Source organism: Marmota flaviventris, chromosome X (genome assembly GCF_047511675.1).
Source record: "Marmota flaviventris isolate mMarFla1 chromosome X, mMarFla1.hap1, whole genome shotgun sequence".
Taxonomy (NCBI): Eukaryota; Metazoa; Chordata; class Mammalia; order Rodentia; family Sciuridae; genus Marmota; species Marmota flaviventris.
Window position 1 is genome coordinate 57,995,076 of NC_092518.1, and position 27,238 is coordinate 58,022,313.

Here is a 27,238-nt window from a genome sequence, read left to right on the forward strand (position 1 = left end):
TTCACTCTTCCCGTGTCAGGCCCTCCTCTAGGGCAGGCAGTGTCTCCAGCCCCAGTACTCCACCACCCTGATTGCTGGAGAAGGACACCATGGTATGGAGGAGCATGAGAACAAGGACACAGAGCCGGATCCTGCTGGGGCTGAGGCGGGATCCCCCAGAGACCGGCAGCAGGGAGGGCTTGTGGCTAACGCGGCCTGGGGGATCGTGGCGGGGGTGGTAGTGGTGATACTGTTGGTGGTAGTGGTGGAAATAGGAGTGGTGGAATTGCTGGTGGTGGGTTTTGGGGGCCTCAGACTCCTTGAACTTCTTCTTCTCCGACTCACAGGAGACCCACTGCACGTCACAGCACTTGGTTTCCGGCCGCTTTGGTGAAGTGTCCAGCAACCCTGCCAAAGGATAAGGAAGGCATGGTGGGATGCTCAGGGGGGGCTGATGTCTCTCTGTCTTACCTGGAGAGGATGTTTCCTAAGCCAGGACTTCTCAGGTAGTCCTAGCCAAGACTTCTTCCTCTTTGGCCCTCAGCACCTTCCCTTTCCAAGCCCTTCTTTCCCAGGGACCCCACCCAGTTTCTCTGAGATGAATCTTTGGCTGGATATATTCTGGTCTCTCTTTTTTCCCCTATTCATTTGACTATATCTCAGCCTGGGAACCTTGTTGCCCACTCCTCCAACCATTGGGGCTTTTCTAGCCTGATTCTCCTGTTGTCCTCTCTGCTTCCACTCTTGACGTGCGTAGTGCCTGCCCTGGGCCCCCAGCCTCCTCCCTCTTCCCCAGTGCCCTGCCTTTACCTGTACAGATAAAGCCAGGGAGCCCTCCGTACACCATTTCCTCATTGTCGGGGAGGATAAAGGGGCACCGGGTCTGCACCTCCAGGCAGTATTGCTTGCAGGGCACCCAGCGCTGGCATTCCTGCTGGGTCACGCTGAAGTATTCTGAGCACAGCCAGGCCTTGTAGACAGCCTGTGGGGAGAGGAAAGAGCATCAGCCCATGTGTCAGCCCCTTCCCACCTCAGAGTAGAGGAATGGGGAAGGCCAACATGTGATCTCTCAAAGGAGCCTCGACAACCTAACCCCAGCACTTCAGAGATAGAGAGGAAGAAGGGTTTGGGTCATGGCCATTATATCCTACCCTAAGATCTCCCATCTCATAGAGCCAGGGCACCCAAATTTCCCAATCTACAGTTATCCAAGACTTAGAATCTGTTTGCTGGCAGAAATAAAAATTACTCCTGTCAGAGTGGAAGGAATCTTACCAATCATCCTATCTGACCATATCATTTTATACTTGGTTCAAATAAGTGTCTTGACTTGTACAAGGTTACCTATATATAATGAGGCAAATTTCAGTTCTATTCCATTTGGCAAACATTTTCTTGGCTGATGGTGTCGAGTATCTAAATTCAAGAAAGGGATGGGGAAAATAATCCTTGTTCTACCTCATTAGGGTATGGTGTGAATCAAATAATATGGCATATATGAAAATGTTTTTTAAGCTCCAAAGGTCAATACAAATGTGAGGTTTTTTTTTTTTATTATAAAAACAGGAATCTGTTTTACCAGGCACCACATGTGCCTTTGAGCTCTACTCAATCCATGCTATGTCCTGTTGGCTTCAGCCTTGGTACGCAGCACAAATCACAGACACTGCTACACTTTTTTGAAATCTTTCTTTTAAGTTTCACTTCATGGGCATACTTTCTGTCCCTCATCTAGCCCACCATTACTAGGCAGCAAGTCCTAGCTAGAAAGGTCCCCTGCTCAAAACTCTTTGGCTCTCATTAATCCAAGGGGTTCTCAAAAGCAGCACTACTGACATTTTGGGCCAGATAACTCTTTGTTGTGGAGGTTGTGCTGTGTATGCAATGTAGGATACTGAACAGCATCCCTGGCCCCTCTACCCACTAGATGCTAGCAGCATTCTCCCTCCCTTCCCTTATTATGACAACCAAAAAATGTCTCCAACCATTGGCAAATGCTCCCTGGGGAGTTCCATGGCCACAACTTTGTGCAGGCCATCATCACCTCTCACCTAGTGACAATCTGTTATCTGGCCTCCCCGCCTGCATTCTTGTTCTTTCCAATGCACTGTCTGCACAAGAGGAAAACAGGCCTCAAGTGGCAATGGGATTATGTTATTTCCTTGCTTTTTAGCTTATAATGCTTCACAAGAACTGCTGTACTGAAAATCACTGATCTAGACCTTTGCTGCTCAAAGTGTGGACCTGGATCATTAGCATCACTATCACTGAAGAGCTGGTAAGAAATGCAGAATCTTAGATCCTGCCCTGCTCTGCTAGGTCAGCATCTGTTTTTAACAGGATGTTCGGGGGGTGCTCACACATAGAATCTGAGTCCTTCCCATACCCAGCCTGGGTATCTTCAGCAGCACTTTCTAGGTTCACTGTTGCTCCTCATAGCAGTGGTTCTCAGACTTCAGTGTGCCTCAGAATCCCCAGGGGCACTTGTTAAATATGCAGATGCCTCCTCCCAATTCAGTTTCAAGAAGACTGAGGTGGGCTCAAGGATCTGAATTTTTGAACAAAGATCCAGGTCATCCTATAGCAGGAGTCCTTTCAACCATACTGAGCAACATGGTCTTGGAAACACTTGGTCACAGTTTCTTACACTTATTTTAAACATTTTCACTAAACTACAAATGACTCCACTGTAAACATGGGCTTTGGCAATAATATCTCACATTGGCCTTAACCAAAGCAGGGGCAGGGATGGCAGGGGGTTGTGATGCAAATCAGGGACAAAGCATTGCTTGGGACTTTGGTATCTCACAGGCATCTCAAATTTAAAATGCTCTGAATTTTAAAATGTAGTACTTACTTTTTTTAATTCCAAGTACACAAATCTTAACCAGCTCAGCAAGTGCTATGATACCTAAGTGTCAGCTTCCATTCCTCTTTTTCCCTGCACCCTCCATCCAGTCCCTCTGAAAGCCATGTCAATTCTAGCTCCATGGCCACAGCTCTGTATAGGACACCATCATTTCTTATCTGAAAGGCAGTCTCCTATCTGGCCTCTCCACCTCCACTCTTGCTCTTTCCAATTCACTGTTCACCCAGGAATAAGAGAGGTCTTAAACTGTAATTGGATGTGTTACTCCTTTGCTTCAAACCCTTCAATGCATTTAGACTAAAGCTAAAACTTCTGAACAGACTTCAAACTTCTACATACTTTGTCCCCATCTCTCTCCAACCTCACTTGTCATTTTCTTCTCTCCCATCAAGCTCATCATACTCCACAAACAGGGATTTTCTTTCTTTTTATTGAATGTTCCCTACTTCTTCCCAGCTTAGAGCCTTGGAAAATGCTGTCTTCTTGGACTAGAATGTTCTTTCCCCCACTTTTGGCATAGATGGGTCCTTTTCATCTTATTTTCCAGGTCTCAGTTTAAATGTCAGCTCCTCAGAAAGGGTCTTTGCAGTAGGCTGACCACTCTCAGCAGAGGATGATGTCCTCATTATTCTATCCTTTCCTTACTTGTTTCTTCACCACAATTATTGCTTTGTCTGCATTCTTGTTTTGTTTTACTATCAACCCTACTAACATGAGTTGCATGAAGGCAAACATGAGTTTGTCTTATTAACCATCGTGAACTCAGCACAATATACATAAAATATCCATTGACTGAGTGAACAGGATGAGAAAATAACAACTGGTTCCTACTTCCACAGACATTACAGTTTCACAGATAGATAAATCTAACTTGAATCTGTGGTATATGACCTAAAGTACAGGAGAAGTCAAACTATGGGATTGTTGGAATGAAGCAAGTAGACAAGTTGAGAAAGATTCCAGTAAGGGAATAAGAGTTGAGCTTGGACTTCATGGATAGGATGGGTAGAGATGAGGCAAAAGGACATTCCAGGATGAGGCAACGGCTTAAGCAAAGGCACAGAAGTGAGTGAATACAAGATGCACTAAGAAGACAGAGAAAGTTTCATGTGAGTGGAATGGAATGGGTACCAGTCCCTTGCTCATGGACATTTAAGTTGTTTCCACATGGTCACTAGTTACTATGTTAAATGATGCTCCATTGAATATTTTTGTACACACATCTCTTATGCATTGTCTTTAATTTCATTTATGTAAATTCCAAAAAAATGAAATTATGAGGATAAAAGGTACATGCAAAGGAGTGAGAAAGGAATGCAAGGAAAGTGAAAAAGAACAGGTGAAAGTAAGGGGCTAGGTAAAAAGTGCTTGAGTGGTAAAAGAAGACAGTAAAAGAGAACTTAAAGGGTAAGAGAGGGTGGCAGCAGAGTAAGGAGTTTAAAGAGAGGAGGGTGTAAGAAAGAGAGAGTAAGAAAAGTGGGGGGTTTGGAGGGTAAGCAATGGTGGTGATCATGCAGGTAAGGAAAAGCAAGGCTGGGGAGAAAGAGCAGGGGAATAAGAGGTAGAAGGTGGAAGGGGTAAAAGAATGGAGTCGGGTGAAGATGGGAAAAGAGAAGAGTAAGAAAGAGTAGGGAGATAAGAGCTATAGTTGGATCTAGAGTGTCCCACAAGGGCTCATGTGTTAAAGGTTTGGTCACCAGCCTGTGGTGCTACTAGGTAGTGGAACCTTTAGGAGGTGGGGCCTGGTGGGAGGACCTTAGGTCATTGGAGGTGTGCCCTTGAAGGGGATATTAGAAATCTGCCCACTCTTTCCTCTCTTTCTGCTTCTATGCCACCATGAGATGAACCATGCACTTCTACCATGATGAACTGTACCACCACAGGCCCAAAGCACAGGGCCTAAAGCAAGAGTGCTTTTGGTCCATGGCTATGAACCAAAACCTCTGAAACTATAAGCCAAAATAAATATTTCTTCCTTATAAGTCTATTATTTCAGGCATTTTGTCACAATGATGGAAAGCTGACTAACATGGAGTGAGTGGGGAACATAAGAGTGGAAAGATGCAGGTAAGAGAAGGCTACTGAGAGGAGGAGTAAGAGAGAGGAAGAAAGGGGAAGGAGTGAACAGGCGGTGGACAAGAAGAAATAAGGGGAAAAGAAGGGAATTTTAAGAAAGCCGGGGTAAGAAAAAGGGGTAACAGAGAAGAAAAAAGTAGGAGAAAGAAACAGAAGTAAGACATGAAAGAAAGTGAAATCACAAGAGGGAAGGGAAACAGAACCTTGTAGTACCCTCTTCATATTTTTGGCCCCAAGTGCCAAGATTTGTGTCTCTGTCCATAGCCTCTGTCCCATCTCTGCAATCTGGACCTAGAGTCTACCTCACCCTCACCCCAAACCATACAGAATCACCACCACTCCACTGCTGGTGGGACTGGGGCTCAGAGGCCCCTGTAAGATCTCTGTGGGGTCTTCCAGTTCAATGTTTCTGCTCCTAGGTGAGGAGGCCTGAGTGGTGATCCTTTCCTCCTCCTCCCAGTAACAGGAGATGGTAATTGGGCACTCCCCTTGTCTGCTCCTAGAAGGAGGGAGAGAATGAGGGAGGGGAAACAGAGGAGGGGAGAGGGGTGGCCTGACAGTGGGAGGGTGGCCTTTCTCCTTAATTAGACGACCCCCCTCAGTCCCTACACCCCCAACCAGAGTCACCATGGCAACAAGTGGGTGAGCAGATTGCCTGGGGAGGACACCAGGCCTGTGGGTGGTGAGGCAGGAACAGACAAGGAGCTAATGAGGGGAATGAGGAAGAAGAGCCACACAGGGCTCAGGGGTAATCCAATTCCTTGGCCACACAGTCAGCCAGCTGAACCACTGTTGGCCCACGTGTCAGTGGTGGCCTGGATCCTTCACAAGTGAAAAGTCTGCTTCTCAGGCTACCACCTAGGCCACAAACCTGGCTTAGACTCTGCAGTTTCATTCCTGAGGCAACTCTTGGTAGTTTTCCCTACCTCATCAGTGTGAGACCTGAGCCAGGGGGGCTGAGTTGCATGGGTATTCTTAGGAGGTCTGAGCACTCATATATGAGGATAGAGAAGGGCCAGGAGGGCCAGGCTGAGGAGAACTGTGGGGTTTGCTGGAGGTGGGATGAGCAGGGGAAAAGAAGAAATGTCTCAGAACCAGATGAAAGTCAATTAGGAGAACTGTGGAGATCTTTTGCTCTCTAGTTTCTCAACTTTGCCTGCATATTAGAACCACTTTGAGATCTTTTTAAAAAAGATTCCTACCTGGCCCATATCAAACCCCAGACCTACAAGTAAGAATCCTTGTTGGTGAGGCCAACATATCTGTAGTTTTACAAAACATCTCAGGCAATTTTAATATGCAGGCAAGCTTAAAAGAACTAACAGTTTAGTCTCACTTTATCATTTCATAGATGGGAAAACTGAGGTCCAGAAGTGAGGTAAGGACTTGTCTTCAGCCATATCAAATAGTGGTAGAGGGAAGAATTCAAAGGCTGATTTCCAGGGTTTTTCGTACTGAATAATCAATCCTACCAGTGACTGAATTATAAACTAAGGGGAGCAGGACATACGTAGGGGAGGAGGGCTGAGGAGAACCAGGTCTGTCCTTTAAACTCCAACCTGGCAGAAAAGGCTTCTCCATCACATCCCATCATCTGAGCTGAACCATCCTAGACCCTTGAGGTAGCAGCAGGGGATGGGTGGGGCAGGAAGCCTTGACTTGGCAGTGCCCTCCTTTCCCCACCTCAGTCGGGCCACTGCTGGGCTCAATCAAGTTCAGGCTGCTACAGCCCAGTTGCTATGGGAACTGGGAGGGGAAGGAAGCAGTGAGTAACTAGAGGGAACACCAATTAACCCAAAAAGGAAGCTGAGAAGGCTGTCCCAGCCCTCCTCCCAACTGGGTGGAGATGCCACTCCTGAAATGGGAGGGGTATGATAAAGGGGATCCCCACCCCCCTGGGCTCTGCAGTTGCCAGCTTACGGAGGACTGGGAGGACCTGGATGGTTTGCAACCCCGTCTGGAGCATTCTAAGCCCTACAATCCTCTGGGAAAAAATGCCTGGCTTCTCTAGAGTGCTGCATGAATGCAGACTCCCACACCTCAAAGCAGGGACTTAGGGGCAGAAGGCTTAGAAAGAGAAGGTCATCCTAAACTCCTTGGATTGAGGGCTAGAAAACCCTCCAGGGAGGAGAATCTCAGTTCTTGCCAACCAGGAAGTAAGCAGTTGCCTTAGTGAATTCTAACTTGCTTCCCTCCTTAGGGCCTGTTTCCTCATCTAAATCCTCCCTATAGACCTTCTCTTCATGGCTGCTTATCTTGTTAATGTACCCCCTGGGACCCTTAGCCAGGAGCTACAGCTGCAGAACTTGTGGAAGCAAAGCAGTAATGTGGGCTGGGCTTAGGATGAAAACTACTGCCTGCGAACACTGCAGTATATAAGTAACCACCCCACCCCAGATTTTACTCATGGGGAAACTGAAGCCCAGAAAAGGGGATTGCCTTCACCAAGTAAGAGACATGTAAGAAATCAACTACAAGCCAAGGAAGCACTCTTACTGTTAACCCAATGCATCCTTGCACTACATCCACTGGCACACCTACAACTCTGTAAGGGACTCGGTTGGGCAAAGTCAAAAAGAGCCAAGTGTTCCTATTCTCGACTCTAGGCATTCAAAGAGTTGGGGCAGAGTAGGGTGAGGTCAAGGTCAGTCTCCCCAACCAGAGGAAGGAGATCATAGCTGTAACTCTGTGGACAGCAGTAGTTCATTGGGATTGGCAGATTCAGAATGAGATTAGAGGCATTATAGGGCAAATCTGGGTAGATGATAGGGCTTTACCTAAATGCTATAAAAAAATAAGCAACAGCTATCCTGCTTCTCAGAATGAGCAGTCATGAATCAAAGTGGCCTCGCCTAAAGGAATAGTATGGGAGATGGCTGGAGAGGTGGGTGAAAACCTAAAGTCAACCCAGTTTCAGGGGGACCTTTGTACCTTCAAGTCTCTTAGGCCATCTGCTCCAAGGCAGGGGCTAGGTGGGCCCAGCCTGGTTATGGGTGGCCTAGAGAAGTAGTGTCCCTAATACAGTGGCAGTTCTGAAGGGACCTAGATGACTCATGTCAATCAGGTGAGCAGAAGAGGCAGGTTCATGACCATACCAGAATGGAAACCAGAATGGAAATGACTGTGAGAGTCATTGCTCCACTGCCCTACCTTCTGCTGGAATTTTCACTCTGACATCCCTGCCAAGTTCTGATTGTAAACTTTGTCTCAGAAAGCTCATTGTTTCCTAGGTTTGCCCCTATTTTTAGATAACTCCAGCAGTTAAAGAAGTTGGCCTTCTTTGGAGCTGAGATAATGCCTCCCTATTGCTTCCCTCATGTCTTTTACTAGCTCTTCTAGGGCCATACAGAACAGTCAGTTTGGACAGTTTCTGTCCCCCATGCCAGCCTCACAATTATTTGTAGACTACCTTGAATCTGGTCTTCTCATTCATTTGCTAATGCAATGAACCCATTCCCAATACCTTTTGAGTGCCTGCCCTGTGCTGGTAGCTACAGATAATAGTAATAAGACAAGAATGTTGTCCTTAAGGAGCAGGGGAGACAACCACATGAATCTATCAGTATGAACCACTGTGATCAGTAGTATGTACTTGGTACAGTAGTAGCATAAACTGAGAAGTGATCAACCAGGTTTTGAATACTGAAGGACAGGGAAACGTGTGGGAGAAGCTTGAGTTTGAACTTGGGGGAAAAAAGGCATTGAAGTTCAGTAGGTGAGAGGATAAGTATATTTCAAGCAAAGGAATTAGCAAATGTAAAGGCGGGGAGGTGTGAAATAGTTCTGGCTTCAGACTCTATAGGTAGTTCAGCATAGTTTAAAGGTGCAAATGGGGAATATGAAGCTGCACAGAAAAGCCATGGCCATATTAATATGCTTTGGATGCTGAGGAGGAATTGGGCCCCATTCTATAGGCAATGGAGAGCCTTTAAATAATTGCATAAAGATTATTTATCACTTCTGTGACTAACTTTTCTAACTTCTGTCTGAAAGTGTGGAGGATGGAGTGTAGACATCAAGGCTGGAGGTAGGGAGGCCATTTAGGGAGACTATTGCAATAATCTGGAAGTTGATGAGGATCTAAGGCAGTAGCAGAATTTAAAAATGGGGAGGAAGGGGTGGATATGGGAAAAATATTACAAAGGTGAAATTAACAGGATTACTTAAAGATATGGACAATGATGGAGAAGGAAGGGTCTGAAATAACTATCAGGCTCCTAGCTTGGGTGACTGGATGAACAGTAGTTTCACTTATTGAGGAAGGAAAAATAGAAGGAAAAGTAGGTTTAAAAGTGGAGAAAAGTAGTTTTTGGTCATGTTGACTCTTATGCATAGGTCAGCTATGTGTAAATGTCTAGGAGGCACTTAGACATAAAAATAATCTGAATACAGACTTAGGGTCTGGATAAAGGCTTGGGAGTCATCAGGAGTCAAGGAGTTAATCTTGGGAACACAGTAGAACTATACTTTGCCACGTTTTGAAGTTAGGCATGGCCATATAATTTTCACAGGCTAATGAAGTGTGAACTGAAGTGACATGGATCACTAGTGGAGAGAAGCTGTAAGAGCTGGTATATGATTTGCCACATTCTCTTCCCTCTTCTTCTTACTATAGAAGCAAAGTTGAGATGGACCCTCTACTACCTTGAGTATTTTGGTGATTATTGTAAATAGATGCTTCCTGCTGACCTATTTTGGACATGTATCATGAGCAAGAAATAACCACTTGTGTTAAGTTTCGGATCTTTGGTGTTTGCTTGTTACCACAGCATAACCCAGCTCACCCTAACTGATCTACACAGCAATAGTAGAAGCCAATGGAATGGATGTTATTGCCTAGGGAGATTGGGAAAAGAGAGGGATCAACAGTGGATTTCTGGAAAACACTAACATTTTCATAGTTGGAGATAGACAGCATGCCTTTATTTTATTTGTTTATTTTTTATGTGGTACTAAGAATCGAACCCAGTGCCTCACATGTGCTAGGCAAGTGCTCCTTCATTGAGCTACAGCCCCAGCCCAAAACACTAACATTTAAAGGGCAGGTGGAGGAAGGAAATCATATGAAAATGGAGGAGTGCCTTAAGAGACTAGAGAAGAAACAGAAGACAGTGGTATTCTGTAAATTAAGGGAGAAGAGAACTTCAAAGAATAGGGAATACCCAGCAGATAAGGTTTTACATATATAACTCCACCAAGCAGTGTGTTCTTTTTTTTTAAATACTTTTACTTTTTACTTATTTATATGTGGTGCTTAGGATAGAACCCAGGGCCTCACACATACTAGGCAAGTGCTACCTCTGAGCCACAACCCCAGCCCCAAGCAGTGTGTTCTGAAGAGGAGGTCTCATTATGGTCAGAACAATTTCAGTGCAGCAGTAGGGGAAGAAAACAGACTGTAGTAAATTGAAAAGGGAACAGGAGGTGAGAAAAATGGAGATCTTGATTACTCTTCCAAGAAGGCAAACATTCCCAGGTTGTTGTTGTTGTTGTTTTAACTATTTCAAGGGATATGATTTCCAGTCCTATCTTCTATTTGATTGTACACCTTCAGAAAAGTCCCTGTTTTTCTGTGTCCTTTGCAAATGAACACAATCTCTGGATAGGGCTTATCAACACAAAGTAGAAGCATCAGCCCTCCTGTCCTAGAAACAGTTTCTGTTAACACAGCTTACAATCACATTTACTCTCGGGGGAATATATCAGACTCTGCCAATAACTTATTGGAGATGGAGAAGGGGAAGCCTTCCTGGAGTGTGGGACCAAAGAAATGGCCTACTTCAAAGTCCAAGAATGGAGTCCAATTCTTCTGGTGAGATGTCTGCATAATTAAACACCCACGAGACTTTAGGCTCCCCTAAGACAGGGACTGTATCTTACTTATAAGTGTACTGCTCTCAATATCTCAACAGGGAGTTGAGAATCTAAGTAAGTGGAGGATATATACACATGCAAGTGTTTGCCAAGTACTAGAAAGCCAGGATTCCAGTAACTATCCCAGATTGGAGGAAGGTGGAGAGATGAGAAAAAAATGAAAATAATGGGTTATGGATGTGATTTCATGGAATTTTATAGCTAATGAAGTAACTGGGAATATGTTAGCAAAAAAGCCATAGAAAGAAAGGAAAAAAGAGACGCACTTATTAACTCCAAGAAAACAAGTTGACCAAGGAAGGAAATGTAATCGCCATATTCTACACGACTCAGATGTGAACAATATTATCCTAATAACATAAAGATGAATACTGTTAAAATCAGAAGCTGTGATATGCCAATATTGGGTGTATGATGGGTGGGGAAGCACGTGTTCATGCATGGTGTTGCTGGTAGTAAAAGAGCTAAATCCTCCTCTAATCAGTCAATAGTCATCTAAAACAGAAAAAGTAAGAAATAGGATATTGACATGCCATTTAGAAATGTGCAGGTACATATCAAATAAAAAACAGCTATGAGAATTGGAAGTATTTAATGCTGAAGAGTGAGATTCAGGGTGAAACAGACTATTGTTTCAATGATAATGCATATATATATATATATATATATATATATATATATATTATATATATTAAAACGTGTAATTTAAAAGACATATATATAAGGATATATATATGATGTACATATGAATATATATATACACAGAGATTTTTTTTAAACAGAAAAATAAAAAATAGTAATATTTGATAACATTTAGAAATGTTGAGGTAAACATCAGAAGAAACACAACAGTTTCTATGGTTTAACTGAACAGTAAGGCTTAGGGGTGTATGTGCACATGTTCATGTATATATGTAGCTTCTACATGACTTTGAAAATTATGAACATATAGTACTTTGATAAAATGAAAATTAAATAAAAACAAACTGATGGGCTGCCATGAACCTCAAAAACACAAAGCAAATCCCCAAGACTTGACCATCCTCATCAACATAGCTCACACTACTCTGCCCTGCTCTGGATCATCTACTCCATCACCACTGTTTGGCCCACGGATTTGGGCTAGGTGAGCCTAATAAGCCAACAGAGATAGTGAGGGACTCCACAGCCAGAAAGGGGAACTGAGAGGAGGGCAGTTTTGGGGGCTTCTGTACGCAACTGTTGTGCAAGTCACCATATGAATGGTGTTAGTGTGACAGTGACAACCATAGCTTCCTTTGGAACTGTACATACTCCCAATCCCAGACCCAGAAAGCCATCTCCAGCCTTCTGCAGTGATCCCTCTGAAGTGGGCTTCCTGCATTTGCCTCACTTCGTGTCTCAAATGCTATGCTTTGCTAGGTAGATAAGAGGCTGGGGGAGAACAGAGACCTACCTGATCAAAGGTGACATTACAGGTGGACTTGATATCTGGTTGTGAGATGAATCAAGGACTTTGGGATCTGTCTATCTCCCTCTCTGTCTCTTCCCTCTCCCATCTAAGCATATCTTCATGCACTCAACTTGCTAGAAACTCTCCAGTTGCCTTCTAGCTCCTGATCCCCCATCCCCACTCTGACACATCATCTCCTGTTCCAAAATCACTTTTCCCTACTCCTAAGCTGCCCACCTCAATATTGTAAACTTCAGATGGGTATTAAGCAATCATTTGGATTTAACACATCTAATTAAGATAAGAACAACAGCTACCATGTATTAAGTGTCTACTATAAGCCAGGCTCTGTTTTAAGCACCTGACCCTGAAATTTGTTAACTCACTGAATCCCCACAATCACCTCTTGAATTAGAGACAGATTTTTACAGAGGAGGATCAAAGAGTTTAAATAAGTTGCCCAAGGCTCACAGTAATGGTGACTAGCATTTTCTTGAGCACTTCCATCTTGGAGGCAGTGTTCTCTTATAAGATTATCATGATTCATGTCCTTTAATCCTCATAATGACCCTGTTTCTTAGTTTTGAAGGTGGAGAAAGTGAGGTTCCAAGAGAGATTAAGGAATACATTCAAGGGCTCACCAACAACTCTACAGAAAAGACAGATTTCAAACTAGAATATGAAGCCAGGTCTACCTGACCTTTGGTGCCCAAGCTCTTTATACCATACCACCTTTGGGATTGTTCCTCTAACTCACTACAACCGTTGAATCTTATTACTCAAAAAAAAAAAAAAAATTCCTCTTGATGGAATTTCAGGTCAAGTTTTGGAGAGATCTCTAGGATGGAGGGGGTGATCTACCAAAATCAATCTATTCAGCCCATTTTCTTTATGTGGGAAGAACATTTGATACTAGGAACTACAAAAAAGTCACTCCCATTCTCCTCTCAAAGCATTTATTTCCCCCTTTCTATAAGCATGTGTGTGTGTGTGCGTGCACACACACACACACTGCTTTATTTCTTCCACACCCACCAGCATCCTACCCAGAGCCCAAAGGTCTAATCTTTGGCAATGGTGCAGGGGAGGCTGCCCCAGTTGAAAGGTTTTCTTGCTCTAGGGCCTAAGTTCTTCTGTCCCAAGTTCTACCATCTGGGGGGCTTCTGGAATAGCCTTGATCTAGAAGACACCAATGCCAGGCAGGGTCCATTTTTTTGAGAGTTTCAGGGCATCCACAACATAATCCTTCTCCACAGCTTACCCCATGAATGTTCTTTATCAAGAAGCCTTTACTCTAACCAGATGGAGAGAGTCAGAGCCAGGTTCTGATTCTGCTTCTGCCATTAACTAGATGGGCAAACTTGAACAAGTCACAGTAAGGAGGCAGGGACATGGCAACTAATTTGCTATGTGACTGTATGCCAATTACTTTCTCTCCCTGGGCCTCAACTTGGATCTAAGAAGATGTCCCTCAGAAGGCAGTATTTGTGGTGGGAAGGCAGGGTCAAACATCTTTAAACTCAAACAGTACTGCTGTCAAGAAATCCCCCTCCCCTGCAAAAAATAAATTAATTAATTATAAAGAAGTAAATAAAAAGAAATCCCAGGTGTGCTATTAGTGGTTATAAAACCTCTAAGTCAACTTACTTGACTTCCCTGATGCACACTTTCCTCATCTGCAAAATGGAGATAACAAAAGAAACTTCCCTAACTTTTTGTAAATTATCTGTGAAGTAACTAGCACAAAGTTTTTACCTGTAGTATAATTATACCAACACAGATTTGGTACTACCATTATCTGCTGGCATTCAAATCCAGGCTCAAACTCTTACTAGATGGAGAACCCAGAGCTAGTCATTTGACTTCTGAGTCTATCTTCTCCACTGCAAAATGGGGACTATATTATGCACTTCACAAGCAGAAGTAATAAGAGAAAGGATACAGAATGCTTGGAATAGCTCTCTTCCTTCTCATTCTATCTTTTCAGCTCTAAAATGGAAACAGCAAAATTTTTAAATCTGACACAAATGTGATTAGAAAAAGGTTAATATCATTAATACATATAAAAGAGTGCACTCAAGGCAATAAGAAAAAACACAAAACTCGTACTGACAATTCACAAACAGGCAATACAAATGGCCTATAATCAAGAAAAACAAATGTCTCACCAAAGAAATGCAAATGAAAAACTAGCACTGCTATACCATTTTTCAAGTAAATTAATCTCACACTTTTGGTGAGCATATAAACTAGAATAATTTAGTAATTTGAAAAAAATTTTAGTAAGGTATGTCAAAAGCATTAAAAAGGTTAATACTCTTTGATTCTGTAAGTCTAATTTCAAAACTTCATCCTGCAGAATTAATGTTTATGTTCCCATTTATATGCAAAACAAAGAAAAGAAAAAGTCATTTTCTGTGGAGGTGTTTATGTATGTCTAGAGAGAGGGGTGGAAGAATACAGAAAAAATTGTTAACATCCGTGACCTCAGGGCAGTGGACTCAGAGGGAGTGAATAGGAAGATTATTAATGTTTTCTTTATAAACCTCTGTACTGTTAGATTTTATACAATGAGCATGCATTATTTTGTGATTTGAAAACTTGGCAGAAAAATAAGAAAAAAATGATTGAGATAGCATTTATTAGTAAAAAATGGATCTAATACATATTTGTGAACAAAGTTATTCGTGAACAGCTTTACTTATAATAGTAAAAAGCTGGAAATAATGTAAAAATCTAATGATAGGAGATGACTTAAATAAATTACATTTATTCATGTGACATAATATTGTACATATATCATGAATGATGTTTATGAATAATTACATGGGAAGATACTCAGTGTACCAGTATGTTAAAATGAGCAGGGTGAAAAAAATACATCAACCATGGAAAAATATATACTCACATCAGGATGGCTATTATTTTAAAAGCCCTGAAAATTATATGTGTTGACAAATATGCGGAGAGACTGGGAAACTTCTGCATTGCTGGTTTGTATGTAGAATGGTGCAGAACATAAAATTTTATTTATTTATTTATTTAATAATACCAAGGATTGAACCCAGGGTTGCTCAACCACTGAGACACAACCCCAATCCTTTTTATTTTATTTTTTTAATTTTTGAGACAGGGTCTTGCTAAGTTGCTTAGGGCCTCTCTAAGTTGCTTAGGCTGGCCTTGAACTTGTGCTTATCCTGCCTCAGCCTCCAGAATTGCTGCATTACAGTCCTGTGCCACTGCGCCCAGCAAATGTAATGTAATTTAAAATGATACCGCTGCCATGGAAAACACAATGAGAGTTCCTTAAACGTTAAGCATGCAATTATCATATGATCCAGAAATTCCATTCCTAAGTATACCCCAAAGAACTGAAAGCATGGATTCATACAGATACTTCTACACTGAAGTTCATGGCAATATTATTCACAGTAGCCAAGTGTTAGAAATAATCCAAAAGTCTGTCAACAAATGAATGGATAAACAAAATGTAGCAGATGCACAAAGTGGAATATTATTCAACCCCATAAAGGAAGGAAGTACTGATACATGCTGTGGCATTGGTGAACCTTGAAAACATGGTAAATGAAATAAGCCAGACCAAATTTTTTTTAAAAAAAAGGTAAATAATGTCTGACTCCACTTATATGTGGCACATAAAATAATCAAATTCATAGAGATAGAAAGGAGATTGATGGTTATCAGGAACTAAAGGGAGGAAAGAATGGGAAGTTATTGTTTAATGGGTACAGAGTTTCTGTTTGGGAGGAAAAAAATGTTTCAGAAGTGGCTAGTGGTGATATTGCACAACATTACTAATGTACTGAATGCCACTTACTTGTACATTTAAAATGGTTAAAATGGTAAAAACTATGTTATGTATATTTTAACATAATGAAAAGAGCCTAAGTGCCTCTGGGCCCTTTTTCCTATTATAATTCTCTTTTCTAAAATTTCTCCAAGATCATTTTTTGTAATTGAGAAAAGCTATTTTCAAAAGATTCTCAGTCTATAACTATAAAGCACTAATAAAAACTTTAAAAAATAATTCCTAGTGTATAATAATCCTGAAGGATTAAGTTGGTCAGAAGATTTAGTTGGGTCCAACTCTAAACAGACATGTTTACCTTTCACAGATCATCCAGGTAGCCATACTATCTGCATAAAGCCAAATAAGACAGGAAATATTGGTAACCACCAAACATCCTTGTCCAGGTAGAACTTGATGGGTTGACAGGCACTTCTTTGAACTCTTGGGTGCAAGAGAAGCCTAGGCATCTAAGGCTGTGGGCATGGGAACTGAGTATCCAAATCCCAGGCCAGGCCTCTGCAGACTATGAGGTGATGAGGTTTCTCTGCATTGTTTTCCCTTCCAGATCTACCAGCACCTACGGGGTGGGGCTCAGGTCTGTACTTGGTTTGCTCAGGGCATCTTCTCCCTTCCTGCTCTGACTAATCCTTATAGCAATTGGGGGCTGAGAACAAAACAGAGATACCTTTTCAAGCAAGAGGAGAACAGCTTTTTACTCCTCCCTTGCAGAGCCTGCAGAAAATGGAGGGAGCAAATATTTCCTTCATGCCCATCCTCCTCTTACTGCCCCAAGAGGACACCAGTGATGGTTACTGGGTCTCAAGGACAAAGACTGGAATCCTAAATAAAGAGGATATTAGTGGGTCCTCACTGTGGATCTGAGCCACCCCAGAGGGTCCCTAAGCTTCCAATAGGACTGCTGAGCCTCAGCTCCAGTCCACCCAGCTTCTTATCCCAGCCTACCTATAGGCAGTGAGGCATTGCCTCTAATAGCTGTAGAAAGCTATTAACATCATCTTTGTACATCTGTGTTCTAGGGAAAGAACAGTCGGACCTGGGTTTATATCCCAGCTCTTCTACCTTTCAACTACGTAGCTTGGGGTGGTTGTTTCCCCTTGCTGAGCCTCAGTTCTCTCGTTTGAAAAAAAGGGGATTATAATAGTACTTGCTTGCTAGGATGATTGTCAAGAATAGATGAGTTAACGGGCATATGTAAAGCCCCTAGTATCTCTTAAGTACTCAAAAGCTTGCAGTTTTCTTTTTCCCATTCCCCTTATTATCCCTTTCTTCTTTGGAGCCAGTTGGCCTCATCTTCTGGCCTAGAAACTTGTGGCTCTGGTTCCAACTCCCTTCCCCAGAATCCATTCAAGCAAGAGTTTTGGTCCTGGCAATCTCTGTTACTTCATAAAAACTATTTCCCTTCCTAGAGCCAACTCCCCTGGTACCCTTGTCATCCCCTCTAAGAACCTACCCAGCTCAAGGTCTCAGAAATTCATGATTTTCTGAAACCTGCATCATGTCCAGGGACAGCATCCCTGGCTGTGGGCCTATGCACCTGTAACCACAGGGATGTGTACATACCTATACCCCCAGAGACTTGTCAGGCCAGCACTGGAAAATGGTGCTTCTGGGGGCTCAGATTTGTCCAGACACCCAGAAGAAGAGGCTTCCTCTGGCTTTCAACTAATACCTGCAGCTAGAATCTGCATGTGGTTGAGAGAGGAACTGGGGAAGGGCAGCTGAGATGTCCAGTCTGCATAGGCACACAGCAGGTAAACAGCCTTAGAGGGTGGGGAGCACAAAAGAACTGCTCAGAGGAAGAAGTTTTTCTAGGTCAAACTTCCCATCCCTGAGTCTGAGGTGTCTGGCCTACATGCCCACCCACATAAAGAAGAGTGGGTTAACCCTCTCCCTAAGTTACTGATGTCTGTGGAGGGGATCCGCACACATCCACATGGCTTGGAAGCACCTCTCATGTTTGTGAAGTGTTCAGAGATCCTTGAACCTCCCTTGATCTAGGCCCCACCCATTGTCTTCCTTTTCTTCACCCCTACCTCCACTATGTTCAGAAGACTCTTCTAGCCAGACCATTATATTGGGTGGGAGGCTGCTGGGCTCCCTTCTTTCCCTTAACTCCCCCCACCCCCACCTTCAGGAGATACCAGTATATCCTTCCTGGAGGTTCCCGTTGCTATGGTGACTATAGTAGTCAGGCACCAGCCTGCGGGAAGGATGGGAAGTAACCATGAAGACTGGGGGATGTGTGTTTGTCTGTGAGTGTGTCTGTGTGTGAATGTATGCACACACGCACATGTATACCCTGAATGGGGAGGAGAGAAGGAAGGGATGGAGGAGAAAGAGAGCAGAGAGGGAGAGGAGGAGGGAAGTGCAAGAGGGCAGGAGAAGAGAGGACCAGAAAATGAAAGGGGGCAAGAGGAGAAATGAAGATGAGGGAGGTGAAGTGTGAGTGGAGTGTGAGGGATGTGAAAGGTAAGGGTGCATGGAGGTATTGAGGGCAAGAGGTGCAGTGCCAAGGAGGTGAGTTAGGTAAGCCAAAAAAGTATGTGGGATCTAGAGTAAAGTTTGGGAAGGTTGGAGTGTGATAGAAGGGGCTGACTATTAGAGGGAACAGGGTGGGAAGAGAGGTAAAGGATCAGGGTGGGAGGGCAGAGGTAAGTTTTTTGAATAGTAGAAGAACAAAAACATATAAATAAGGGTTAGAGAATGAGGTGTGGGTGTGGTTTGGGAAGGGTCTAGGGTACTAATAGAAAATTGGACAGGTTGTAGGTCCTTGGTATATGAATGAGAGCATTGGGTATAGACTAAAATGTAGGAGGAACATTGGGGTGGGGGTGGGTCAGGGTGGGGGTAAGAGGTCTGGAGAGGTGTGTTTCAGCAGGAGGCCACTTTCCAATTCCCAGTCTTAATCCACTATGTCCTTGTCTAGTCTTTAAGAATTGCCTCTTCTCTGTCCCTGTTCCAGGATTCCTGATTCTTACCCCTTCGCAGAACCCCATGCTCACATTCCTTGGTAATGCGATGAACTCCTGTGGATCTGGAGGCCCATCCCCCAGGGCCAGCTTGGTCATTATTCGCAGGAGGCTGTTTACTGATGGCCTCCCCATTCCTCCACCCCCAAACAGGGACCAGGGAATCTTTTCTGGGTCTATGTCCTGATTCAGGTAGGATGTCTATGAGGCAATGCTCCCTGCCTGTCAGCTTGGGTGACAACAGGGATCACTGGCCAAATGGGGATCCCTGCCCTTTGCCCAGTACCCTAAGCTCTCAGCTCTAAGGACCCTTTATATTAAGCATTAGCCCAGGAGTCCTGCTTGGCAGGAAAGCTGTGGCAGGTGGGAGGAGAAAAGAAGGCAGTGAGGCAGAAACAGCTGCCAGCCGGAGTGGAGGAAGAGCAGGGCCCCAGTGGGTATGGGCAGAAGGCAAGGCGGTGGCTCTAGCAGCCCCCCACCCTCTCCCCATGTGTGGGTGTCAGACCCAACCTCCTTTCCCAGCCCTCCCCTTCCAATGCTGCTGTTCAGGAAGCAGGCTCTGCTCATGGGCCTAATCACTGGGCTGAAATAGACCTCAGAGGTCATCTGGCCCAACTCCCCTTGTAATGTGATGCTAGAGTCAGCTCTAAAGCACTTGGACCCAAGGTTCTACTTATATCAGGCCAGATACTTTCTGGGAGCAGTCTGTTTCTTCTTTGGAAGGAAAAAAATCTGTGACATGAGTGACTGATGTGCCAGGCCTAGATACTGTACAGACTTCTCATTAATCACAACATCACAGAGCTTTCCTGAAGAACTAGCTCCATTTTACAAATGAGAAAAGTGAGGCTGAGAGAGTTGAAGTCCCTAGCTCAAGGTCACACAGGTAATAAAGAAGCTAGGTTCAAACCTAGGACTTTGGTTTTTGATTGTTTGTTTTGGGTTTAATTTTTTTTTTTTTTTTTGGTACCAGGGACTCTCTAGTCCTTTTTTAAATTTTGAGACAGGATCTTTCTAAGTGGCTTAGGGCCTTGCTAAATTGCTGAGACTGGCTTTGAAGTTGCAATCCTCCTGCCTCAGTCTCCCAAGACACTGGGATTAAAAGCATGCACCACCACACCCAGCAGGACTTTCTAACTATAAAGTCCCTCTGGGACCAGCAGGACATGTGTCTTCTTTTGTACTAGGACAACTTTTATAAGGTGTGAAGTCCAAGATCATTTCTCTTGATTCTCCCCTTTTCCAGGTCAAACTGTTTGTAGAACTCTTTCCAGAACTTGAGTTACAGCCCCTTTCTTAACCTGGTCAAAGTGATATCTGGCACAAAACACACAGTTGGCCAGGTAGATTTGGGCCAATTCAGAATAGAACAGAACTATCACATCCTTCCTGGGCAATAATCTGGATCAATGCAGCCCAATGGGCAATAAGAGAACTGAGAATATCCTTCCCTTTGGCCTGTGGACCTCTTAGATGAAGAGCCATGAGAAAAGAAGCCAGGGGTTTGTGCCCACCTTCACCACTCCCCTGAGTCTTAATGTTCTTAATTGAGATCAGGAAAGAGAGGGGAGAGACAAACAGAACTAGGTGGGGGCTTGGCAGGATTGGGAGGGTGGAGAGGAAGGTGGAGAGATGGGTGGAGACTGAGGTGGTTGTCCAGTAACCTTATGCAAAGTTAAGGGAAGGACAGAGCTTGGGGGGTGCACAGGGAGATAAGGTGGAGTTGGACTTGGCCCCAAGAATTGGGAGAGGCCAGGGTGGGGATGGGCATCAGCCTGCCTGGGTTAACATCGTCCTGCTGTGCGAGAGGAAGTCAGTCGCACATTAAGGAAATGTTGCAGCTAGTACTAAATTGGGAGGTGTCACAGGCAGCAGTGAGCACAGGTATGATTTGTGGGGCTCTGTGGGGCCCAAAACAGGGGCAGACATTGCAGAGGGAAAGAACAGGGTTTCTGGGGGCCATCCAGAAAAAGATAGTACTAAGGTGCTCAGAACAATGGCCTCGAGGACATGGAGTCAATTGGCCTGGGAACTAAGGCTCCAGGCTTGGTTTCCAAAAGTAGAAGAACCACCTTATTCTGGCCTCAGGCTGTAGGCTCTGCACCCAAGAGCAGCTCCCAGGGTGGGGCATCATCTTCCAGGGATCCCACAGGAGGCCTTAGAGCCCAGGAGCAAGCTTGTGATTAGCAAAGAAGGATAGCAATGGAGATGGGGTGAAGGGCTGAGGAGAGAAGGGGCTGTAGGAAGGAGAGGAACAGGGCTGTCTTTCCCCTTAGTGCCCACAATACAGCTGGATTTGAGAGCCATATGGGTCCAGGCCTTAGTTGAGGGAAAGAGATTTGGAAGAGGGGTGGGAAAGACAAGAAGAGAGCTGTGGAGCTGGCACTGCCCTTCTGCCGGCACAGCAGGCAGCAAGAGAGCAGGAGTTGTTCCTTAGCTTGCAGGAGAGAGACACAAGGAGACCAAGGAGACAAAGGAGAGGAGGGAGGGCTGTGGGGAACTTGATGGGAGGCAATGACAAAAGCATGGGCTTTACACTTGGAACATATGGGTTGGAGTCCTGGCACTCCTGCCTATTGGCTGACTGACCTTAAGGCAAATGGCTTGATCTCGCTACACCTCAGTTTCCTCATCTGTAAAATGGGGTAGTGATATTACCAACCTCCCTGGGCAGCTCTGATCTCATAAAATATGTTAAAGAGGTTGAAAACCCTAAGCATTAAATCGATGCCAGATACTAGATTCTTATTAAAAAATACTATCAGCTACTTCTTCCCACTTAAATCTCACAAAATACCCAGAATGTGGGCAGGGCAAGGATTATTATTCCTGTTTCACAAATGAGGAAATGAAAGCTTAGAGAAGTGAAGTGACTTGCCCAAGGTCATACTGCTAACAAGTTGTACAGGTAATAAGACCTTCTGAATCAGAAATCAGTTGTCTTCTGCATCAAACTGCTTGATAGAAATAATCAATGCAGGGGATTATTATTTCATGCAGGGTTAGATGGGGCTTGGAGCCAACTCTAAGATGGAGAAAACCTCATGGGAAAGTTGTGCCATGGTTCTCATTCATCCTGCTGATTGAGAGAAGAAAAAGAAAACAGTGGGGCTATGGGATTGGAGGGAGGAACACAAAAGATGGACATCCTTTATTCCGTCTGCTAGTGAACCATGTTCCTCTGTTCCCACTGATTGTGTCTGTGGCAGACATTGAGGATATGTGTCTTTATCTCTATATGACAAAATGTGTCCTTCTTCATGTGACAGTACTTCCGCCTGCGTGTCTCTGACACCATGGGGAGATGCGCGTGTGTGTGACATGGTGTCTGCTTCCATGGCACTGTTCGTGGGTGTGACGACCTCTCCATATCTCTGTGTGTCTTTGCCCAGGGTGGTGTTGGTGTTGGTGTGTGGCCGTGTGTGTGTGTGTGTGTGTGTGTGTGTGTGTGTGTGTCTGTCTGTACACCTTTAAGAAGTGGAATATCTCATTTGGTAGTGTGAGTGAGGCAGTGAGTCAGCTGAGGCTGAGGGAGGCGGGAGGAGACTGCTAGGTTACGAGAACAGGAAAAGGGAGAAGGAGAAAGTGAAGTCAGGAACAAGGAGCTACCCCTTTCCTCCCCAACCCTCTTCCCCAAGTTCCTATGGAGCCCACCAAGAGCAAGGAAAACCTTGCAGAAGTCCACAGAAGCCAAGCTGGATGGAAGGGGGGGGGGCACTTTCTGCCCCTCCCCAATGCCTTGGAGGGAGATGAGCTAAGCTAGGAGGCAACTGTCTGCTTCTCTCCAGCTCTCTGCCCCTACCTTCAGAATGTGTGAGGCCACCACCCCACCTGGTCTCCTTGCTGCTTGACCCTTTGACCTTGCTGTTTTCTTTCCTTCAAAAGACAAGCCACCTGGCAAGGTATGGAGAACTGGGCAGTAGCATCAGGTCCCAAATATCTATAGCTCCCACCCACCTACTCTCCAGAACTCCCCTGATGAGGGTCAAGAAGTTTCTCAACACTCAGCTCCTCTCTAGACAGGCCTGTTCTGCAGCTGCCATACCTCTTGAGACTCTCCTCTCTGGATGCCAGTTCCTAGCAGCCAGAAAACCAGTGTTCCCTCCACTGCCACCCTGGGGCGCTGGGAAGGCACTGGGAGTTCTGTAATGCACCAATCTTCAGTGGCCCTTTCCTCCACAAGCCAGTATCACCTGTTCCCTGCTCATTCCTTTGTCAGGGGAGAGCACCCTGCAGGTTCCCTCCTTGGAAGAAGGCAGGCACCCCTGGGCTCCACCTGCCTAGGCTCTAGCCAGCCACCTCAGGTCACATAAGGTCAACAGGGTGGTGTGTCCTACCATCAGGAGTGCACCTCCTCTCACCCATTGGCAAGAGCCAAGGGTAAAGCATTAGGTTGCCAAATATTCTCCTTCCTCTGTTGGCCTTCCCTCCCTGCACCAGCCAGTCCCGGGACTTTCAATTTCAGCCCATGCAAGGAGTGTGGCACAGCTGGCTGGGGATGAGGGCTGGGGGAACACAACCTCTCCTTCCACCCCTTTGCCAGCCCAAGACCCCAGGACCCCTCCCTCCTTGGGCCGGGGCGGGGCGCCAGAAAGCCCCTGTCCTAAGATATTGGAACCTGGAATTAATAGAAGTTGCCCAGGTGATTACCTTGCCTGAATCCCCGAGCCCCTTCTCTAGGGAGGGGCCCGGGGTGGCACTTGCAGTGCCGCACTGGGAAGGGTGGAAGTGGTGGAGTGGGTGGAAGGAGACCTTTTTTCTCCCCGTTCTAATGTCACTGCTGCCGCTACCCAGGCAGCCGTTGTGGCCGCGGACGCCAATCCCTACCTTGCAGCCTTTCGTGCAGGACCGGATTGAGTACTCTTCTGCCTGTAAGTATTTATGCAGCACGAGGTCGAACTCGTCATATTTTTCCTGAGCATGTCGGTCCAGTCGCTGGTATGCCTCGATACAGTTGCTACATGCCTCCCAGGCCCCGGAGCCCGGGCTGGCCACCACGGCCAGCAGGTCCCCCAGCAGGGTGTCCAGACTGCAGTCCAGGCTGTCGGGGCGGTCCATGCCCAGCAGCAAGTCCCAGACCGTGTAGGTGTCGCAAAAGGAGAGAGTGAAGTTCCGAAAGTGGCCTTTGAGCAAGTTTTTTTTGGCGGAGGGGAACTCGGCCCGGGCACGGGAAGGGGAGTCAGGGGGCCGCAGAGGGGGGGCCGGGGTAGTCGGTTCGAAAAGTCTCTGCAAAGATTCCAATTTGGTGCAAGCTGCGTCCAGCCCCGTGGGCTCTGGGACGCCACCGCAGACCTGCCCGGGGCCGGCGGCGGCGGGGGCGGCTTTGGTCAGATTGCTGTATCGGGGCCCGCAGGTGCCCGGGGGCGCGCTGGGCTCGCCGGGCGACGGCGGCGGCGGCGGCGGCAACGGCAGCACCGCACGAGGAGGCACCGGCTGCCGCTCACGGCCAGCCCCCCAGGGTGGCCGCATGGCGCTGCTCAGCTCCCTGGCCCGGGGCCGGGCCCCCGCGCACAGCCACAGATGGTCAGCGAGCAGCACGGTGAAGAAGAGCAGGGACGCCAGGGACAGTCGCCATCGCTGCGCCCGCTCGGAGTCGGCGCAAGGTTTGTCGCTCGGCCTGGGAGCCCAGCAGCAGCAGCAGCAGCAGATAGTCAGCGCGGCGGCGTCTTTCCCGGGCCACATCCAAGCGCCCCTGAACATATTTCAGGGGGGTCCGGGCTGGAGGGAGTAGACAGGCGCGAGGCCGGACGGCCGTCTCGGGCAGGCGGGCTGCGCTCCGCTCCGCGCTCCTCGGCGCCGTCCAGGCTCTACCTCGGGGGCTGCATGGTGAGGCAGGCCGGCCGGCCCGGGGCCCCACTCAGGCCAGAGTCGCGGGGCGCTCTCGTGCCGTCCCAGCGCCCCTCCCGCGCTCCCTCGCTCGCAGCCTCAGCGCCGCCGCCCGGCCCGCTAGGCGCTGCCCGGCGTCCCGGCGGGGGGCGGTGCGGGGCACTGGGGCGGTGGCGGCTGCGGCGGCGGTGCCGCACTCCTCATAGTGTCGGGCCCCTCAGCTGCCCTCGGCTCCGCGCCACTTCACTCTGCGCCGGCGGCTGCCCGGCTCACACTCTGTTCCGGCCGTCTCGGTTCGGCGCAGCTCTGCGCCCCTCAGCGCCGCCGTGCGGGCCCCACCGCCGCGCTCCGCTCTGCTCCCCTCGCCCCGCGCCGCTCCTCTCCCGCCCGTCCGCCCGCTGCCCGCTCAGTGCCGCTCCCTGCCTCGCTCGCGCCCTCCTAGGCCGGCCGACCGGTCCTTTGCCCAGCCCTTCGGGCTTCGCTTGTGCTCCTGCCGTTCGCGGGGCCGGTCCCGGGCCGGCTCCGCACCCGCTGCTCCCGGAGTTCCGGCTCGGGCGGGCCACCTGGCTCCTGGCAGCGCCACAGGCGCCGGACGCGGACACCGGGCTTTACTTAGTGCGCTTCTCGCTTCCGCCTCTCATTTGCACCGCTGTGGCGGCCGCCCAGCGGCACGGCCCCGTGGCTCCCGCTGGCCATGCCCCCTCAGTCTGTCGCCATCTTCCGCTGTGCGGAGAACACCTTGAGAGCCCGTGTGCGAGTGTGTTTGGGGGGGAGCGGGGCGGAGAAAGAGGCACTGAGAGGAGGAGGGAGCGGGACTGGGGCCCCGACTGCGCCTGCGCCTCAGGACTCCCGCCCCCCCACCCCACCCCAGCCCCCGCCGGCTGCAGCCTGTGCTGTTTGGGGATGTTTCCAGTCCACCCCCCAACTCCATTCACTTCAGCGCCTCCGTTTATCCGCCCGCTCCCCGCGTGCACACGCCACACGCTGAGTCCCAGGCCCTGGCACTCCCCCTCCCCCATCAACTAGGGCACCCGCCTTCCTCCCCTGGGCCGCCCCACACTCCCCCGAGGGCTAGGAGACTTCTGAGGGTGATTCTTGGAAGCGGGAGGTATCTCCATAACGTCTCGCTGCCTCCCTGGGTCGCCTCCCCTGTCCCCGTGACTAGGAGACGCTGGAGCCGGCTGCGGATCGGACCAGTCCCGTGTCCCTAACTCCGCTGTCGCCCTTACTGTCCTGCCCGAGGCCAAGGCGGCCCGTGGTGCTGAAGGACAGCTCCCAGTTTAGCTTGAGAAGAGGACTGAGCTTGGAGAGCGTCCGGGTGGGGGCAAGACTGTGGGATAAGAAGGGTAGTAGTGGTGGGGTGTCGTTTTTGCCCTTAGGAAGATTTCCAGCAGCCTCCCCCCAACCCCCGTCCTAGCTTTCTGGCTCCCCCTACAGGCTGCTGAGAATAGCTGAGCAAGAGTTAGGGAAGCTGTGCCGCCGGGATGGAACCATGTGCTTGGGGCCCTCACAGAGTCACATGGCTTTAGAAACTCGGACGTACAAACGTCCTGCCGCGCCACTAACCTTGTTTGGACTCCTCAAAATCTCAGATTGTTCCTGTGGACTACTTCCTTTCCTCACTCCCTCCTACTCCTTGTAACTCTCACATTCTAGTTTTTAACCAACTATTGTCAGCAAGGATTTGCTAACATGAAAAATGACGACAGAGAAAATAGCCTTAATTGAACGCATACTATATGCTAGATACTGCCCTAGGGACTTTACATGCATTGCTCATCTGATCTCTACACCGATCTTATTAGTCTTTTACCTTCATTTGCTTATGAGGGAGCTGAGGTTTATTTAGTATGATTAAATTGCCTATGGTAACCAACCTGTGCAGCCAAGACAGAAGCCCAGATAGCATGATTCTAGAGTTCTCTAACACTCCAGAAAGGCTCTAGAAAGTTGAAGGAATGGAAGACACAGTCCTGTCTTAAAGGGAATTATAGTCTATAATGTATATTTTAAAAACCCAAATATATATATTGGCTAATGGGAGGATTCATGGACCCGAGACTTCAGATCAGATTCTACCACTGAACATGATGTGTGCCCTGAGTGAATCCTTTCCCTTTCAGAGTCTTGGTTTTTCCATGAATAGCAAGAGGAGATGCCAAGGGTTAAATTGCCGCAGTCTGGCTGGGCACACAATCACGAGCCACCACACAGCTTGTAGATTCAAACAGCAACTCTTTATTCCCGAACTCACACCAGCCGTCTACAATCACGTTCTGGGGAAATCCACGTTCTCTGCCCAAATCCACCTCCACTGGGCTTCTATCTCCCAAAAAATACTGTCTGAATCCCCTGAGAACTCAAGGGGAACTCAGGCAGCA

At 47.0% G+C, this 27,238-nt stretch overlaps 1 protein-coding gene across 1 annotated transcript; it reads right to left on the bottom strand.

Annotated features, from left to right (window-relative positions):
- On the bottom strand, positions 1–24,731 carry Nalf2 (NALCN channel auxiliary factor 2). Its single transcript, XM_027935774.2, has 3 exons — positions 23,859–24,731; positions 790–961; positions 1–387 (listed from the first exon to the last, which is right to left on the bottom strand). The coding sequence occupies exons 1-3, from the start codon at positions 24,729–24,731 to the stop codon at positions 2–4; spliced, it is 1,431 nt and encodes a 476-aa protein (XP_027791575.1). The 3' UTR covers position 1.
- Between the last annotated feature and the right edge of the window lie 2,507 nt (positions 24,732–27,238).

What these genes read in the sequence shown, in the direction of transcription:
- Nalf2 (XM_027935774.2), bottom strand. Translation starts at nt 24,731, where the DNA reads ATGTTCAGGGGCGCTTGGATGTGGCCCGGGAAAGACGCCGCCGCGCTG. An exon ending in CCTGCACGAAAGGCTGCAAG is followed by an intron (nt 962 to 23,858) that starts GTAGGGATTGGC and finishes CTCTCCCCACAG; the next exon opens with GCTGTCTACAAGGCCTGGCT. An exon ending in CCCTGGCTTTATCTGTACAG is followed by an intron (nt 388 to 789) that starts GTAAAGGCAGGG and finishes ATCCTTTGGCAG; the next exon opens with GGTTGCTGGACACTTCACCA.